Source organism: Asterias rubens, chromosome 5 (assembly GCF_902459465.1).
Source record: "Asterias rubens chromosome 5, eAstRub1.3, whole genome shotgun sequence".
NCBI classification, from domain to species: domain Eukaryota; kingdom Metazoa; phylum Echinodermata; class Asteroidea; order Forcipulatida; family Asteriidae; genus Asterias; species Asterias rubens.
Genome location: NC_047066.1, coordinates 16732572 through 16751101, shown reverse-complemented (window position 1 = coordinate 16751101; position 18530 = coordinate 16732572). Strand labels below are relative to the sequence as shown.

The following is an 18530-nucleotide window of genomic DNA, read 5'->3' as shown; positions in this document are numbered from 1 at the left end:
CATGGGCAGGTGTATCCTCTGGGAACCGTCTGACATGGCCAAAGAGGGAATGACGTCTCTGGGAGATTGTCACGCAGATGACCTCAATGCCGGTGGTCTCCGAGATTGTTGCATTAGTGATTTAGTGATGAAATCGGACCACCGGACGCCAAGAATGTGTCGTTGACACCTTTAGGCTGAAGGCTTGGAGCCTTCCTCGTCCGCTCGGATTGTCCATGTTCCCGAGCCATAGAGTAGGACACTCTCTGTCACAGAGAGGACACAGGTCACAATACCAACAGCTTGGTTGTCAAGCTTGAGGCGTTTCTTCCCCCAGACACGATCTAATTGGCCAAAGGTGGATGAGGCAAGCCCAAGACGTCAGAGAATTTCAGGGGAGGAGTAGCCTGAGGAATGGATGTCACAGCTGAGATACCTGAACTTCTGTGTAGTTTCACCAGAGTAATACCCTCAACGGTGACTGAAGCGGGTGTTGGGCCGAGGCTGGTACAGTTCTGGATCCATGGTTTTGTGCACATCCCCATCATCCAAGCTTCTTCCTCGAACGAATCTTTGGAGTGAGACTGGCCACTGGGCGAGCTCTCCTAGGAACAGTGTAGCGTCGTCAGCATAGTCCAGATTTGTGAAGGATGTGTCCTCGACCATAGGATCCAGTCGATGGCGCAGCAGAATAATGTTGGGGCAAGGATGCAGCCCTGACGGACAGCTGAGGTGGTATGGGGTTGGAATTCAACGTCACTTCCGATTTGTACAGTGATGGATGCACTGCCCACGTGCAGGTCCTGAATCAACTGAAGCAGTATAGACTGTATTGAATAACCACTTTGCTGCTTTGAAAGTCACCATCTTGTAGGTCAAACCGTCAAAGAAACATGCAGCACGCAATGTTCCTGGTTTGATTTCTACGACACATTCACGCACACACACACACCCCCACACACGCTCGCAGACGCCATCTTGTAGGGCAGTCATTTGAGCGGTGACGTCATATTCAATACGGTCTATTGGTGGGACACCGGTCGCATGACAAGGGCCTTCCAAAGAGCATCGTAATCCACCGAGTCAAAAGCTGCCATGACATGTCAATGTGGAGAGGTCTCTCAACTTCATGGTGGAGTTCTGACACATAAGTCATTGGTTTGGGTGGTGATACTCTGCCTCCTTGTTGGGACAGGAGAGACATAGAGCGCAGTAGCAGGAGACAACTTCCGAGTGCTTCCCTTACAGATCGTTGGGCCTCGATCAGCATGCGGCTACCGCTTCTTATTTGAACTGTTCGTCTGCTTTATTAAACCTATTTACTCCGTCACAGCGTGCAATTGTATAATGCACATCCACACAAGTCAAAATTTATCGTGTGTACACTTGTAAAGTGCAGGGGCAGGCCAACTTACTTCTACCCAATAGGCCCGGGCCTAGCGCGCAGCATGTAAAAACGCCCCAACACAATCTTTCCTTGTACTACTATTTAGTATAAGAATAACTCACAGACATAAATAACCTTTATGTTTGTGGTATTACTACACGATTATTCATGTTTTGAAAAAACTGTCCACTAGCGAGCGACGGCGTCTCTCTAAATTTTCGCCCCCCCCCCCTCCCATCATTTTGTACACTCTACACAATTGGGGAGGAAGGAACCCCCTTAGTTTAGGCCTTTCCAAGTGGCGGTTGAACACTTTAAACAAGTGTTTGTTTTATAACTATAAATGACAGCCAAAAAATTCCATTTTGAAACGCGTACGGCGGCCAACCTAATGACCCGCGGGGTGCTGCGTGTCATGCATGTATTCTGCATGCAATACAATGCTTGTGTCATCGGTCCATAATAAATACTAATAATAGTGTACACCGTCGCCATGATAACCTGCCCAAACCACTACCGCTTCATCAAATCAGGATCGTTTTAACTGGTACCTGCTTCCTTGCAAAACCATCATTGTACATGGACGAGTACCAACGTAAAATCAAGCACGCAAAAACACGCTTCACATTTCAGCGCAGCCTGCCCGCCGGGTCTCATCATCAGCAGCAGTAGCAAGCCAGCTCGCCCTCTGTAGAATTATTAAAACACACGCAAAACACCGATAGCTACCTAGGTAGGTAAAGAGGAGGAGGAGTCCGGCGGAGAGAGGTCTACAAACCAGTAAATGTTGGTTATGTCAATGCTGGTGACTTCTTGTGTGAATTCAAACGAATTTAACCGAACATTAACACCAGTTTTATTTCACGCTTAAAACAGTTTGTAATTGGCGTGTTTGTTGAAAAAAAGTGTTCGTTTCTTTGTCATCTGCTCTGCTGGAAGAGACAACATTTTAACAGCGTTGACAGCACCACACACTTGCATCATGAGTAGCGCTCAAGATATGCCGCCTGCTAGCGGCGGGAGTGCGGGTAAAAAGAAAGGTGGTGGTTTTCTTCATCGACAAGCGAAGGCTAAGAAGGCAACCACCACAGGTGGAGAAATCTCAGAAGAAGAGCTGCTTCAAAAGGATTCCATTTCTCCAGATGACGTACTTAAGCTCGTGAAATGTTCAGAAAGTGAGTTACATCATCATGGAGGTAGTATGGTCATGATGGTTAGGCCTACATTACAATCATATATGCTACATCATGATCATAGTTCATACAACTACAAAAACACAACTAACTAACAAGTAATAATTCAAGTTACAAGAGGATAACTGTAATCTCAGTTGTTAAGTTTTAAATGCTGACTGACTGGCTAGTTTTACTTAGCGCTATATTATAAGTTACTTACACACAAGCGCGAGTAGAATACGGAAAAATATAGCGCTTCTGCGTCCCATATCCAACGAGGCCGAAAATGTATTTATCTTCTTTCAAGCAAACTTGGCGAAGTGACATAGAACACACAATGGATAACTTTCCGTATGGCGCCACCACTTTTTCACTGATTTTTACAAAAAGGGATATCTCATTGAGGTAAATTAGATACTATATTGTTTGATATCGAATGAAAAAGTGGTGGCGCCATACGGAAACTTTTCCCACACAATACGCATGGTAGTGATATTACAATAGCCGTGCAATATAGGTTTTTATCACCACTCCATTCTGCCAATCTGATTGGAGGATTAGTGCGTACTTGAAGATAATATATTATATAAAAGATTAAGTTATCACACAAGCGCGAGCGGAATATGGAAAAATAAAGCCCTTCTGCGTCCCATATCCAACGAGGCCTAAGGCAGAGTTGGATATATGGGACTCAGACGCGTGTTATAACAAATTTATCTTCCAGCATGTCCAGTCTCATGTGCAACGCGCAAAGTTTAAAATTTCAGAGCGTGTCTTCGCGACAAACATCATGCACGCACAGTTTAGAATGTAATTTTGCACTGTCCGTATACGGAGCGTGACACATTGACACTCACAATACGCACTGTGCAATAAAAAAACTGGAAGTAGAAAGGTTTTTAATTTTATGCCACCCTCCAGTTCGAGCATCTGATTGGTGGGTTAGCACGTACTGGATGATCAATTATTATACTCGTCCCCGGCGAGTCGCTTTCTACCTGGGTCACTTCGTACCCAAGTTGCTTCGTAGCCAATTCAACCCTCAAAACAAAATTGACAGAGAATGCATGCCTGTTCATTCATTGGTCTTTTTTCATTTGATGTGACAAAGTGACTTGGGTACGAAGTGAGGGTACTTCGGCACCTTGCAAACTCGGTACCTACAACTTGGCACCTTGCAAACTCAGCACATGCACAAATACAAACTTGGCACCCAGTTGATCAATTTACCACTGCGTGGTTAGGCCTACATGATACTGTTGTTAATGTTCAGTCCCACATGGCCATGAAAAGCTCAAGTAGTTATTAGTAATAGCATATAACGAAGATATTGACAAAATTGGGAGACCACCAACATTGGGCTAGATAGCTCAGTTGGTAGAGCGCCGGCACGTTAAACCGGAGGTCGTTGGTTCAAATCCCGCTCTAGTCAATTTTTCTTTGTTCAATCCTAAATCATTTAAAAAATGTACCCAGTCAGTTTCCCTTGTGGTTTATTATTTGATAACGAATATTATTAGAATATATAATTATTTTGTAAAAATGCCAGAAAATAGAACTTGGAAGCGACCATATTAACAGAACATGCCATGGGGTGCGCAGTCTAGTCTACCAGCATGTGGTTCCTGCTTTATCAGGGGTGCGTTTTGGCGGTCGTAACCAATAACCGTTTCATTTATTGGCCAGTGCTTAACCAATGGGCAACTCAACTGAAACAGTTACTGGCTATTACAAACGCCAAAACGCACCCCTGTCGCGGGGGCCGTTAAGCAAAGTCCACATGGCCGATGGCCGCCATTTGGCAACTTAAAAAAAAGCAAAAATCCACTGTAATCCATTCACCGTCTACCAAATGCTTGTTAACATTTCCAAAGCCCAATACATCCAATGCAATTCAGTGGGCCCACGGCCCTTCTTTTTGCGGACGGTAAAAATGTTTCGGGAAAAACAACTCTCCGACGTCATTTTGGTTGAAAGTTCGGGCGGTTATAAGTCTTACAGCTACCATAAATAGTGATTTATTTACTAATACCATTTACAAACCATAGTTTTCTTGTATACGTATACGTTACTTTATTTAAACCACTTGACTCTTTGAGTGATATTGCTTGGTGCCAAGTTTATTATTATTATTATTTAGGCTAGTCGGCATAAAAACACATAGATACAAACTAAACAAAACAAAAGCCAGGGACATATATTGCTTGGAACTAAAAGATTTTGTTGGTCAAAATGAAGCTGGTGCGGAGTTTGCATGGTGCCGACATTCTTAGTGCAGATTGGGTGCCGCGTTTGCAAGGTGCGGAGTTTGCAAGGAGCTGAATGTCCAGTATTCCAAAGTGACCGACGACATTGGTTGTAGCCCCCCTTTTGACTTAAACTTTTTTTGGAAGTAACTGAAGTTACAACATGTGTTCTAAAATACAAATTAACATGGTTTGAGGGTGACTAGTCGATATTAGCTCTCTAGGTATTGGAAGTTGACAAACTAGTTCCTGTTGCAAAGCCGAGGGACCTAGTCACCCGAAATAAACAATGTTATATTTGTTTTACTTTACTTCATACATATTCATTTGTCTGGAGCAAGGGAAAATGACGACTATGAAATAAAATGAATCATAAGCTTGTTCAGTGAATGTCTCTAGATATATGTTCTTGCGTGTGTACAACAGAACCAAGCACTTGACAAGTAGAATAGCTCCCGGGCTGCCCGGGCACTATTGTACTTGTCATGCACAAAAACCATGTGCGTAATTACTCTCGTGTGCGCTTGGTAAATATCCAAATTAGCACCCGGCACGTGATGATGAATGGACCAATTTTCGCAAACAATTAAATCTTTCACGATCGTCAAATTGCGCATAAGTATTCCTGCATAATCATCCTATTGCGCCTGTTTAGGTTTAGTAACCTTTTGACCTTCACTTTGACCTTGGATTTGACCGCGATCACCGGTTCTCTGGAAGATCCAGCACCCCTTGGAAAAAATATCCTGTAGCGGGTCTGATACAGTGCAAGTAGGGTCTGAGTGAAAACCCGATAAAAAATGGCCTAAAAAAGAAATAAGAAACAAGAAAAAGGGTTTTTAAAAAAATTACCCAAATTATATGAGCTCCCTGAAATGTTGCTGTTGAAACTAAGCTGAACTATGCAGTAAATAGGGTTGTATGGTCATCAGATACTTTGCAGTAATTGTTTGTATGTCTGCACTGGTGGCCACCATGTGTCTTTCTGTCTACACAAGTTAGCCCATGACTCTCAAATTTGATTATAATTGAGTTTTTATTGGATTGTTGTTTACAGATTATTTATGTGATCCAGATGCTAATATTTACAACATAGACTTCACACGCTTCAAAATAAGAGATATGGATACAGCAACAGTTCTCTTTGAGATAGCCAAACCACCATCATCAGGTAAGTTTAAGCTGTATTCGCTTTGGATTGCTGCATGTATTGACACTGAAATTAGGGCCACTGATAGGGCTACATGAAGCTGAGAACCTAACTTTTCTTGAAAATGCAGATAACATAATTTTTAAAACATTAGTGCAATATACTGTGAAAGACGGTTTAAATTGAACTTCAAAGTCATTATTGTAAAGTTTGTGATTTTCTTTGTTTTTCTATTAAAATAGATGAGGATGATGATGTTGAACCAGATTCTGATGACGTTGATCCTAACGCTGGGAGGTTTGTACGATACCAGTTCACACCTCAGTTCCTCAAGTTAAAGACCATCGGGGCAACGTAAGTGTTTACATACTTGCTAGTCTAAAAACAAGGGTTCGCTGTACATGTGTATCCAGCACAGGTAGTCAGTATAAACATGGCAAAGCCTCAATAACCAACAAGACGTTTATGAGAATGTTATAAATTCTTTTTAGGTGCCTCTTTCTGAGCACTTATCAGTTGTAGTCTCTGCCCTGGGGGATTCAGGACTTTTTCAGAATTTGTCAGGACATAGACGGGGGATGTGCAAGGCACCGTGCCCCACTAGCCGGGACATAAGTGGGGTCTTTGCTGAGGTTGTACAAATTGCCTCCTCGCCCTACAAGGACAATAGCGGGGACTTTGTGGAGCTGCACAAATTTGTTTCCCCCAACCCCAAACTTACCGGTACTAATCGTCCTTGCTACCAGACTTCTCGCTACCATTGGCAGCGCTGTATTGATACCCTCCTGACAAACTAATGGCCGAGCAAGGCATTCTGGGAAATAAAAAATGGAACGACGAGATCTCTTAAACAACCGAAAAACAAAATTGCCTCCAAAAATGATGGAAAAGATAGACGCGCATTCTGCCTCTGCAACATGTGCTTGTTAAATAGACATCTGGCAGGACTTATGCAGACGACTATTAAAAAAATTTAAAAAATGGAAAATAGAAAACCATGGCAGATCTCCATGGTACAAAAACAACTAGAGCTGCAACCACAGAGAACGAGGTTCCAATATTTGAGTACAGGAACATTTAGTGGATAACCTGACATAGTCAGATATGGATGTCTGCCGCCCCCCCCCCCCCCCCCCCCCCCCCTAACAAGAGGCAAAATAATGGGCTGAATCAAACATTGTAAGTACCACATGAAACCAAGTGGAAATGATCATTAACATGATACTAAGTAAATAATATCAAACACCAGACAAGTTGTCTGCTGCATTATTAGGTCTGCCAGAGACCCCCTTCCCGAAATATTTACTGTACAAGCGTATGGGTTGAAATTAAGCAGTTGTCAAATCAGCTCAGATTTAGATGAAACTTTGTCTAACTGTTCCACTATGGCTAAAATGAACAAACACAAAAAACTAAATCCATACTCCATTTATTTTCGAGATACAGCTTCTTAAAATATGCTAGAACCTCCCCTTTTTGGAGCTCTGGCCCCGTCTGCTTACTAAATATAGGTGATCCCACACAGGCAATGGGTTGTGTGGAGGCTTGAAATAATGCCAGGCATGCCTGGGCCGGGATCCCCTAGGGCAGAGACTACAATTAATATGTGCATTACTCATTTAAATTTAAGAATCTTCTAAAAACACATCTCTTCCCTGTTCAGCTTTTTTCTGTTCACATTTTTTTTCAAACATCGTGTATAATGTAGCTTTTCTGATGAAATTTAGTTGTTTGTTGTGCATTATCATTTTATGTACACCTTGCGATTATAGTTTTCTATGGGGAGCGTTATTGTTATTATTATTATATCATGTAATCACAGCATGTAAAAGAAAGATAATCTTTTCATTTGTGCCGGTAACTCCTTGAGTCAGGCTACATGTACGTCCCGTAGCCCTAGATCCCGGGTGTCTTTCGTAGTACTTTTATTTTTATTATTATTATTATTATTATTATTATTACAATTGCACTCATAATCATTCGTTGGTGCACTGTTCACTATAAACTGCCGTCAGTGGGCAATGATGACAATCTGGCTAAACATGTAATAACATTTGTACAGGTTTGTATTCTTCTGTTAATTATTATACACATAATGAATGTTTATGAGTGCAATGGTGCGAATATGTTCATGAGTTGAAAGATGGAATGTTCTATTCAACGAGGCGGAGCCGAGTTGAATGGAATATTCCAGCTTTCAACGAATGAACATATTCGCACCATTGCACGAATGAAAAACATTCATTATTTGTTTTATATAACATCCAAGTAGATCTTTGTCATTTTGATTGAAAGATACAACTTTCAAAACAAACATAGCGTAGGCTACATTTTTTAATTGTAGAAGCCGAATGCTAGTAATTTTACTAATATGCCTTGCAGTAACACTGCTGCGTTACCAAAGACACGCGCACGCAGTGATGTTTTTATTCAGCTTTTTCGTTCCATCCGAAAAGTACTATTGCACACTGGCAGCGTGCCAGCGTGCACTGGTACTTTTCGGATGGAACGAAAAAGCACGGTGAGTGACTCAGCGTGCAATGGTACTTTTATTTGCTATCACGTGACGGACAATCCTCCAATCAAATGGCAAGGATCTGCGTTGGTGTTATATAAAGGAATCTAATCTAGTGCTATGTTTTTCTTTTGTAGGGTTGAATTTGTTGTAGGTGACAAGCCAGTTAAAAACTTTCGAATGATTGAGAGACACTACTTCAAAGAGCGTTGCTTGAAGACTTTTGACTTTAACTTTGGATTTTGCATTCCTAATAGCAAAAACACTTGCGAACATATATACGAGTTCCCAAAGCTTACGCAAGAAGAGAGTAAGTATATAATTGTTCACTTTTATTAAGTCAAGTTATGTTCCAAAATCAGTATTCCCAGACTCTCATCTTGCAATTTGTCAAGCTGACATGTAATAGAGATGACTTTGCAGTTTTCTCCCAATTCATAAACCTAAGTAGTCACACAGAAGTCATCAACACTATTTGAAAATTGGCAACATTTTTCATGCACATCCTTGGTACAGTGTACAATGTAATGTGTACAATGTACAGTGGAAAAATATCTTTTGTGCATAGTTTTCCTTAACAGTTACATGTGATGGGTGGCAATTTTTTTGTTGATTTTTCCTGAGTTTGACGATTGGTCGCTCCAAATTAGTGTAAAACCCTCTATGTCAAGCAGAATCTGGATCATTTTGCGTCAGCCATGTTTCCGTTATGCTTGAATTTCTATATTAAAGGCAGTGGACACTATTGGTAATTACTTAAAATAATTATTAGCATAAAACTTTACTTGGTAATGATTAATGGGGAGAGGTTGGTGGTATAAAACATGGTGAGAAACTGCTCCCTCTGAAGTGACATAGTTTTCGAGAGAGAAGTATTTTTCCACGAATTTGATTTCGAGACCTCAAGTTTAGAATTTGAGGTCTCAAAATCAACCATCTAAAAGCACACAACTTCGTGTGACAAGGTTTTTTTTCTTTCATTATTATCTCTCAACTTCGACGACCGATTGAGCTCAAATTTTCAAAGGTTTGTTATTTCATGTATATGTTGAGATACACCAAATGAGAAGACTGGTCTTTGACAATTACCAATAGTGTCCACTGTCTTCAAGAAAGGTATTTCGTGCAAGCCATCAGTTCATGTCTTATGTCTGATACTTTGTACATAGTATACATTACCCTGAATTATGGCTGGTAATGGAGTTCTGCAATTGCCTTTTTTGAGTTGTTGTCTGACGCCACCTTTTCTTCCTCATTAACTAATTCTTGGTTGTTTTGAACAGACTTCAGGGATGACATAGTAGGGCTCTGAACAGAAAGCACGACGGCTCATAAGGAAGTCTCGACTGTTTGTTAGCAATGGCGGTGGTTCACCTTATAGGTTCCCGGGATGGGTCATACACTTGACTAGTACACCAAGACATAGCCAGGAAAACGACAAAAACTGCAACCATTCTTAAAAGGCACTTTCAGACATGATTGTAGGGTAAAATAAAGACAAAACATGACTGAAAACACGGAGACAAATCAACAGCCGTGTTGCCACGAGAGAAGTGCCAACTAATCCTTAGTTAGATCAGTGAAAGTTTTGAGCAATTTTTTTTAGGGCATCACTAAAACCAACACTTTCTTTAGTTGTTCATCACATACTGCTTTACATGATCTTCAGTTGTTAGAAGATCACTTACCACATCAACTGGTGCAATGTCTTTGGTTGTCAAAGATACTTACTTAGACTTAGAGGCTCCTGCGTCGTCCGACGCATGAGGCAGATCGCTCAGCAGTCAGTGACCTGACGTCACTCCAGCCTTTATTGTCTCTATGAAGTTCCCGCGGGATGGTCTGGTGCCAGTTCATTTTAGGTCTGCCTCTTCTTCCCGGCAGGGATGGTTGAAGGCTGCAGAGGCTTTACCTATTCTGCAGATAATTTTATGATATATTGATCCCTGGCTGTTGATGGAACTTCCCAGGTAGGTAAAGTCATCCACTACGTGTACATCAAATTTATCTTGCCCAATGAAGATGTCAGGTGTTATCTGGTGATCACCTGAAAGCATGATTTTCGTTTTCTTTCTGCTGATCATAAGACCCAGTCTAGCTGAGGCATCACTGATGAAGTCCATTACTGTCTGGAGACCCTGGGTACTGTCGGACATTGCTGCGATAACGTCAGCAAAATCAAGGTCAGACATTTTGGCTCCTCCAGTCCAAACAATTCCATGATCCTTCGTAGCTTTCTTCAGAACCCAATCAATGGCCACAGCTTACAACATCAGTGACCCTCCTGTCCACACAAGGGATGGCACAACTCTTCGTTTTGAATCTGACTTCAAATACCTTGGATTCTGGATCAACTCCAGTGAAAAAGACCTGAAGATTCGAAAATGACAGGCGTGGTCCGTGCTTCACAGCATGAAAAAGGTGTGGTCATCAACGCTGAGTGCCCGGCTGAAAAGATCACTATTTGTCGCAACAGTGGAGTCAGTGCTACTATACGGAGCTGAGACCTGGACCCTCACCACCAGTATGGAGAAGTCTCTGGATGGTTGCTACACCAGGATGCTGCCTATGGCCCTAAACATCCCCTGGCAGGACCACATGAGAAACTCCAACCTGTATGCTGGCTGGCCAAAGGCCACAGAGAAGATCTGTGAACGCCGCCTCAAGCTCGCTGGGCACTGTGTCCGCCACTCGGAGCTTGCCGCTTGCCCAACCATCCTATGGGAGCCCACCCATCCTATGGGAGCCAACCCAAGGCAAGGCCTCGCGTGGGAGAAGATGTCTCTCCTTTGTAGACACACTAAAACGAGACACCGGCTTGACCAGCGCTGAGGAACTTCGCTCCTGCATGCTGGACCGGAACATCTGGAGAAAAATCACTGGGCAGGCTCGAGCTTCTGGATGGCGCTCGACATGATGATGAATAGAATAGGAGACAGGATAACAGCCTTGGCGCACACCAATTAGTACCTGGAACTAGTCACTGAGACCGTCTTCAGTCCAAACACAGCAGTAGGAGTTGTCATAGATGTTTCCTCTTGCTTTAAATATCCTTTCCGGAATGCCATAACAAAGGAGTATTCCCCATAATGTGTACTGTCAAACGCCTTACTGAAGTCGATGAAACTGACTGCAAAAGGCATCTGAAACTCCTCGCTCTTCTCAATGATGCAAGAAGTGTACCATTTAGTGTGTGTTCTTCTCATTTCATTCATTCATTTCATTTATTAATTTCACAGGCAACAATTCAAGCACAGACAATAAGAACAGAAGAAAACAAAAACAAGAACATACAATACAATAACAAAAAAAGCAGCACCCCTGAAGGATTTTTAAAAAGTAAACAAAATTACTATCGAGTTAATCTCCTGATGCCACAATTTACGAAGAGACAAAAAGGGACATTACAGATGGACATTATTAAAACATGGCATATAGTATAAAAATATAGAACTATACAAGCAGTTAAAACTATGAAAGCACTAGTGGGCATTAAAAATACAAAATCGTTAAAAGAGAGATTCTAGTTAATTATGCAAAAGGCACTATAAATTTGAGAAATAAAAAACAGCAGCAAACCCACCCTGATGGGTGTTCAAGGCATAGTAAATATTGGTCAAACAAACAATAGAAAACAGACAAACAAAAGTAGTCTTTGAAAACCTGTGACATAAGATAAGTTTTTAGAAGAAATTTGAATGTTGTGGTACAATGACAAGATCCTAGGTTATGTGGTAGAGAGTTCCAGATGCATGGCAGAGCTGAAGAAAAAGACCTAGTCGAGTGTAAACTTGAAGTAGTTCTGAGATTTAGTGGGTAGCCTTGCCGTTTAGTGCTTTATGGACATTGAGCATCAGCTTGAAGATGATTCATTGAGAGATAGGGAGCCAGTGATTTCTATGGTTAATGGTTGATATAATATATTTTGATGCAATTTGTTTTTCCCCTTTTAGTTCAAGAAATGGTGGACCAACCTTTTGATACCAAATCGGACAGCTTCTATTTTGTTGACAACAATCTGATTATGCACAACAAGGCAGATTATGCATACAATGGAGGCATTGGAGCAATGTGATAAAGACAAAATGTAGCTAACCCTTGTAACTCTTATACATCCCCATTCATTCCATTGTGCATTAAACAGTAACTCCACATGGATCACAACAACCACACATCTAGCAGGAAATTTGGGAGGAATATTAGTTTTAGATTGTGTAAGTTTATTCATCACTTCAGTTGTCACGACTCAAATTCAGATTCTCATGTTGTAGAATTTCAAAAAAGTATTATTCTTTAAAAATTACAGTCATTTAAAATAACAAGGACTGTTCCTCTTGACTGGATATGCTTAGAAAGCTGTTTTAATCTGCGTGGGAAGTTTAAAGGCATTGGAAATTATTGGTAGTTACTCAAAATACATTTTTAGCATAACAACTTTAAAACTTGGTTAACATCTATCAAAACTTACTTGAACAAGCAATGGAGAGCTGTAGTATAAAACATTTTGAGAAACGGCTCCCTCTGAAGTAACGTAGTTTTTGAGAAAGAAGTAATGGTTCTCTACAATATTTGAATTTGCTTCGAATTCAAGCATCTGAAAGCTCATAACTTCGTACGACAAGGGTGGTTTTTCTTCCATTATTCTCTTGCAACTTCGTCGACCAATTGAGTTCAAATTTTTACAGGTTTGTTATTTTATGCACATGTTGAGATACACCAAGTGAGAACTAAGTGAGAATACTGGTCTTTGACAATTACCAAAGGTGCCCAGTGCCTGAAAGGGAAACAGTTATTGCATGAAATAGCTGATCAAAAGTTAAAGGAATGTTACAGAATTGGTATGAAATGAAAATTGTGAAGATCACAGATTTACATAAAACTTACACGGTCTAACGATGATGATAGTAGAAAACATCCCTTGAAATATTTCTGTCTGAAATGTCATATGTGATGAGAAATAAATAATCTAACTTCGCATTTGGAGTTTATCGCTCAGTGAGCGTTTTATTCATTTTTATTTTGGCATCGATGCAATGAAAAATTTGTAATCGTTTTTTTCACTATTCTCGTGACCCAGATGGCCGATCGATCTCGAACCTCTACAGGTTTGTCAGTTGGATTACATTAAGTGCTTACACTGCCAGGAACTGTTTAGTTAGAAAATCCAATTCTGTTATGTTCCTTTAACTAATTTTTTTAATTTAATGGTTTTAGATGCACAAAGGGTCATCTTTCTTAAACTTCAGATATTTTCGTTAAGATTTTGAAGTGATAATTAACACATAGCGTGTCGTTCTCAAGATATGTACAAAGAACATATTTGCTCAATAACTATAATGGCTTTAATCAAAGAGGAAGGTATTCTAAGAACTGGTTTTGGCACTGATGCGGAAATGGTTTACATGGCCTTACCTTGTTTGTTGTTTTATTTGTTAGTTTTGAACAGCTTAGAGCATTAGATGTTTTGATACTTACATGTACATGTAGTTTGTAAGCACCTTAATAAATAACAATTATTATTAATTGAACCACAACAGTCAATGAAATGATCCATTAGGAGAATGTTCCATTTAAAGTTTTTGAGTTTCAGACCCAAAATTAAGAAAAAAGTACATCGATATGTTTATTTTTGGTATGGTACATGCAAGCTGTATTGATAAAGCAATTGGACTTAGGTTTGTTGATCTTTTTTAAGAAAAATGGTTAGTCCATGCATTTAAATCACTAACAAGAGTTGCAGGTAAATTCCTACCTACATGTACTTGTTACTCTAAGAAAATATTAAAACAAAATGTGAGGGTTATAAGCACTAGAAAAGGAAACTTGTTTGAGTTTGTGAAAACAAAATGGCTTTGTCATTCTGGAGTTGTTCCAGGAATGTCAGGCTTAGTCTAGACCCTTTTTCCCTGTTCTTGCACAGTTTTGATTTGGTCCACACATAGAACCATCAAATGTTTGACAAAAGTCCCCCCTCCATGCAATAACCATTACATTTTGGTTGGGATTTACCTGCACTAGTCATTATTATAGGAACATGTATGTCAGTGCACACACTCTGTTCAGCAAATTTGGTTCACTTTGTCTTGTTACAATGTGCCAATTATCATTTTTAGTGAACATGTTGCAGTATTCAACATTAACTGTTTTTTCCGCTGAGACAAATTCCTTGCAGGATTAATTACATATATAGATTTAAAAGATATTTTGGGTTATTGTTTTCCTCTATTGTTTGTCTTCAACTGTTTCCTCATAGTTTGATGTCATCTGTATATTTGGGTCCTAATTTTATAATTTACTTTTAATTTGTACTTTTATTTTAAATGATTTGGCGTGCAAGATATTTTATTGATTTGTAGAATTCTAAATTGAACAATTACAATCTTTGCTGTATGGATTACTCAGCCCTGTACACATTGGAATTAACTTGTACATGTATGTAACTTACAATAATTGTAACGTAGAGAAAGGATATCCCTGTAGTTTACAGTGTCCCTGTTGGGTTGTTGATTGAGAAGTTTTTACAAAGATGTATTGTATATATATTTCCCATTTGGATCCTGAATGGCAAGCTGAAGAGAAGTCTAAATCCTGCAGATTTTTGCATTGAATTAGCCCAACAAACAATTTCTGTATCTCTTTCAAATCAGTTATCTTTTGAAAAATAGGCTCTTTGTCAATTTGATTTAATTTGGTTGGCTTGTGATTTATTACATGTCATGTTGATATATCCTGTTTTCTGAGCACACAACTCAAGTTTCTGAATGCATAAATTGTGAACATTGATTGTTAACTGTCTTTGTTTAACACATCCAGGTGACAAAACCAAATACATTGTAAGCAATGTCTTTGGTAAACTGCAGTGTGCTATTACGAAGTAGCCTTGTCTGTTTAAAAGTCTTTGTTGCTAGGTAAGAGTTCCAGTAAGAACAGCCCTCCATGTGTAGTCTAGCAAAAGGAAAATGCTTGATACACACAGGTGAATGTTTACATCCAATAAAAACAAAGTTACAGAGTCACAGTCCTCAAAAGCTTTAAAAGGTTTCATTGTATTTAAACTTACTTCTAATGATACATACACATGCTCTATAAGATTATACATTGATGGCGAGCCAACCAAGGCCAATTACGGTGATTAAATCTGTGAAATGGTATCACATACCTACAAAGGCCATGACACAAGGGGCAATTTAAATGCAGTTACACACTTATTCCAACACCCCTAAGTTCAGACTGCTCAAAATGATAAGTGGTTTTTAAGAAGTCATCCAGGGATGATAAAGTGCTGCAGGGAAATTTCGGCCAGCAGTTTTGCATAGCAACATGTGTTAACTCAACTTATTTTGTGTACACTGAATGCCAATGTGAGTGTAGATGGTGATTCTTGAGTAGCAAACTGATACAATGTGTGTAGTATTTTCCTATGCTGTACAAGGGACATCATTCGCTCAGTGCTGGATCAATATGGTTTTGCAGTGCTGCATATAGATGTTCCAATGCCTCTATAATCGACAACCCTATACTGAGTGCTACAGCGCCAGGAGCGTCACTGGGTGACGGACATGTGCACTATATAAGAAGCCACAACTATTATTGTAATTATTATTAAACATGTTCCATCATCTAAGATGGTAGTGGAATGACATCAGTGCATGGTCCATTTCAGTATTATTAGAGTTCCAGACTTGTATCTCTTTAGTCACTCCATTAAAGGAACACGTTGTCTTGGATCGGACGAGTTGGTCTATAAAAAGCGTTTGTAACCGTTTTTTATAAAATGAATATGGTTGGAAAGATGTTTTAAAAGTAGAATACAATGATCCACACAAGTTTGCCTCAAAATTGCGTGTTAGTCAACGAGGTAAAAGAAAAACCGTGCAATTTCGAGGCATGTTTGTGTGGATCATTGTATTCTACTTTTACAACATATTTCTACCCATATGCATTTTATAACAAACGGTTACAAACGATTTTCAAAGACCAACTCGACCGATCTAAGGCATGTCCATTTCATAGACTAAAACAGACAGAGAAACAAACAAAAACACTACTATCAATGCTTCATTAGCTCAAATATACTTTTATTTTTATGGTTTTTTAATAAAAAAGAACAAGCCTTAACTGCTTTGATTAAAGGTGACTCATAGGGTAAGTTCAGCTTATCTGTAATGCCTGCTACTACAAGACTTAAATAAAGAAGAGGCATTGAATACAGAGGAAAGGTGAACAGAAATTTACATGATTAAGGATCTAGATTTGGGTTCAAATTACAGAATTTAAATTCAGTCCTTAAATAATCGTTGAAATGTAATAAATCTGTAGTTTTTTTCACAACTTGTGTGCAATTACTCAATTAAATGGAAACTGAAGAGCATAAGTCTTTGTGTTATATGAATGAATAGGCACCAATGGGATACAAGGAGCCAGTTTGCGATATTATCGATGTTCTCTCAGGACAGCTGGCCCCACATCAAAGTAAAACAATGATTATATTTCTTCGATCAATTGACATGGTTTTCTTCTTGTGCTTCGAGAAAACTTGTACAATCTAATTTCATTTGTCCCTTTTCTGAAGTTCATCGTGTGGGTCCATTATTGTACCTATTATAGCTATAGATGGATTGCACCTGACAGCATTGACCACCATCATTGACGCATGTACACATGCATGCAAGTAGACTTGTGGACAAGTCGTTAATGGTCCCATGCGGTGAGATAGTCGAGTTGTCACTGCTCTCGCGCACGAACTGCTGGTTGCCGACTTCTACTCCACAATTATGGGGAGAAGAGTCGGGCAGCGCGCAGTAGTCGCACAACCAGTAGTTCTTGTGGAGAGCATCGCTGCAACTCGACTATCTCACCGCGTGGGACCATATAAACGACTTGTCCACGAGTCTAGCTTGCGAGGATCATTGGCAGAAAGTTGTGTGCAGCGAAGACATGCGTGCACTTTTCCATTGGTATCAAATAATATGGCAGTCAATGCCGCTATTTGCAATCCGTAGATAGGTTGCCTTGGGGGTTGGGGTAGACCCTGTATTGGGGCACTGAAGAAGAAAAAAGGAGTACAATAATAAATAATAAAAATAAAAGTACAGCGCCCCAGTAACTGAGTCTAGGTCTTGGGGGGGGGGGGGGGGGAGGGTGGGGGGTGGCATTGTTCTGTTGTCAGGTTCCCACAATTTGACAGCGTGGTAGGACATGCATGCATGTATACCTACTATAGTCCTGTTCGTCATTTTGGGAGTCAAAATTTACTGACAATGTTTTATGGAAGAGGCCCAGGCCGGCCGGTCAGGCCTATTTATCACAGCCGGTGCATACCACATCCCCAATAATTTGCACAGTTCATTTTGTGACGAGAGGTAGGTAGGAAGGCTATTGAGGGCATCCAAGGCGCTCCCCCTGAAGATGAAGGGCCAGGTATGCACCGCCTGTGTAGGAAGCGGAATGGTGTATGGCTGCTCGACATTTTCCACAAGGGCGGGGCACATCCAGCAGATAGAATGAGCAGAGATGAGAACGATGAGTGTAGGGTGTCTCTAATTGACAGGCTGTCCAGTGAGGAGCTGAGGAGAGGCGGAGGCTCAGGCTGAGATGGTTTATTGGCCATGTGGGAGAGAAAAGAGGATGCAGACTGGGTCAAGAGGTTAACCAGTGAAGGGTGACACCCATTGGCCGGCCGAGCAAGACGTGGCAAAGATCTGTGTCGAATGACATGCAACTGATTGGAGTCAACGCTAGGGAAGCAACGTTGGACAGGGCCAATTGGAGGATCGCAAGACTCTTAAAGGGAGAAAGCAGGCTAACCCAGAACAGACTGGTCATTGGCCTAAAAACCGACATGATAATGATGAGGGCTTCACAGTGAATACGCAGGGAGTAGGAACCGGCCTCAAAGGGAATAGGTACACGTTTGGAAATAACTCTTGAAACAAACATTAACTTAAAAACTTACTTGACAACAAGTATTATAAAAAAAATTGAGACATGGCTCCCTCTGAAATAGCAAAGATTTTGAGAAAAAGGTAATTTCTCACTAAAAAAAAAGACTTCTAGCCAGAAGTCTTTTATTCATATC

The 18530-nt window shown here is 40.3% G+C and overlaps 1 protein-coding gene across 1 annotated transcript; it reads left to right on the top strand.

Moving 5' to 3' along the window:
- Positions 1-1982: 1982 nt before the first annotated feature.
- LOC117290926 (protein unc-119 homolog B-like) lies at positions 1983-12905 on the top strand. The gene is made up of 5 exons (XM_033772499.1): positions 1983-2541; positions 5845-5958; positions 6180-6291; positions 8590-8762; positions 12406-12905. Exons 1-5 carry the CDS (start codon positions 2349-2351, stop codon positions 12525-12527), a joined length of 714 nt encoding a protein of 237 aa, XP_033628390.1. The 5' UTR covers positions 1983-2348; the 3' UTR covers positions 12528-12905.
- The last annotated feature ends 5625 nt before the right edge of the window (positions 12906-18530 follow it).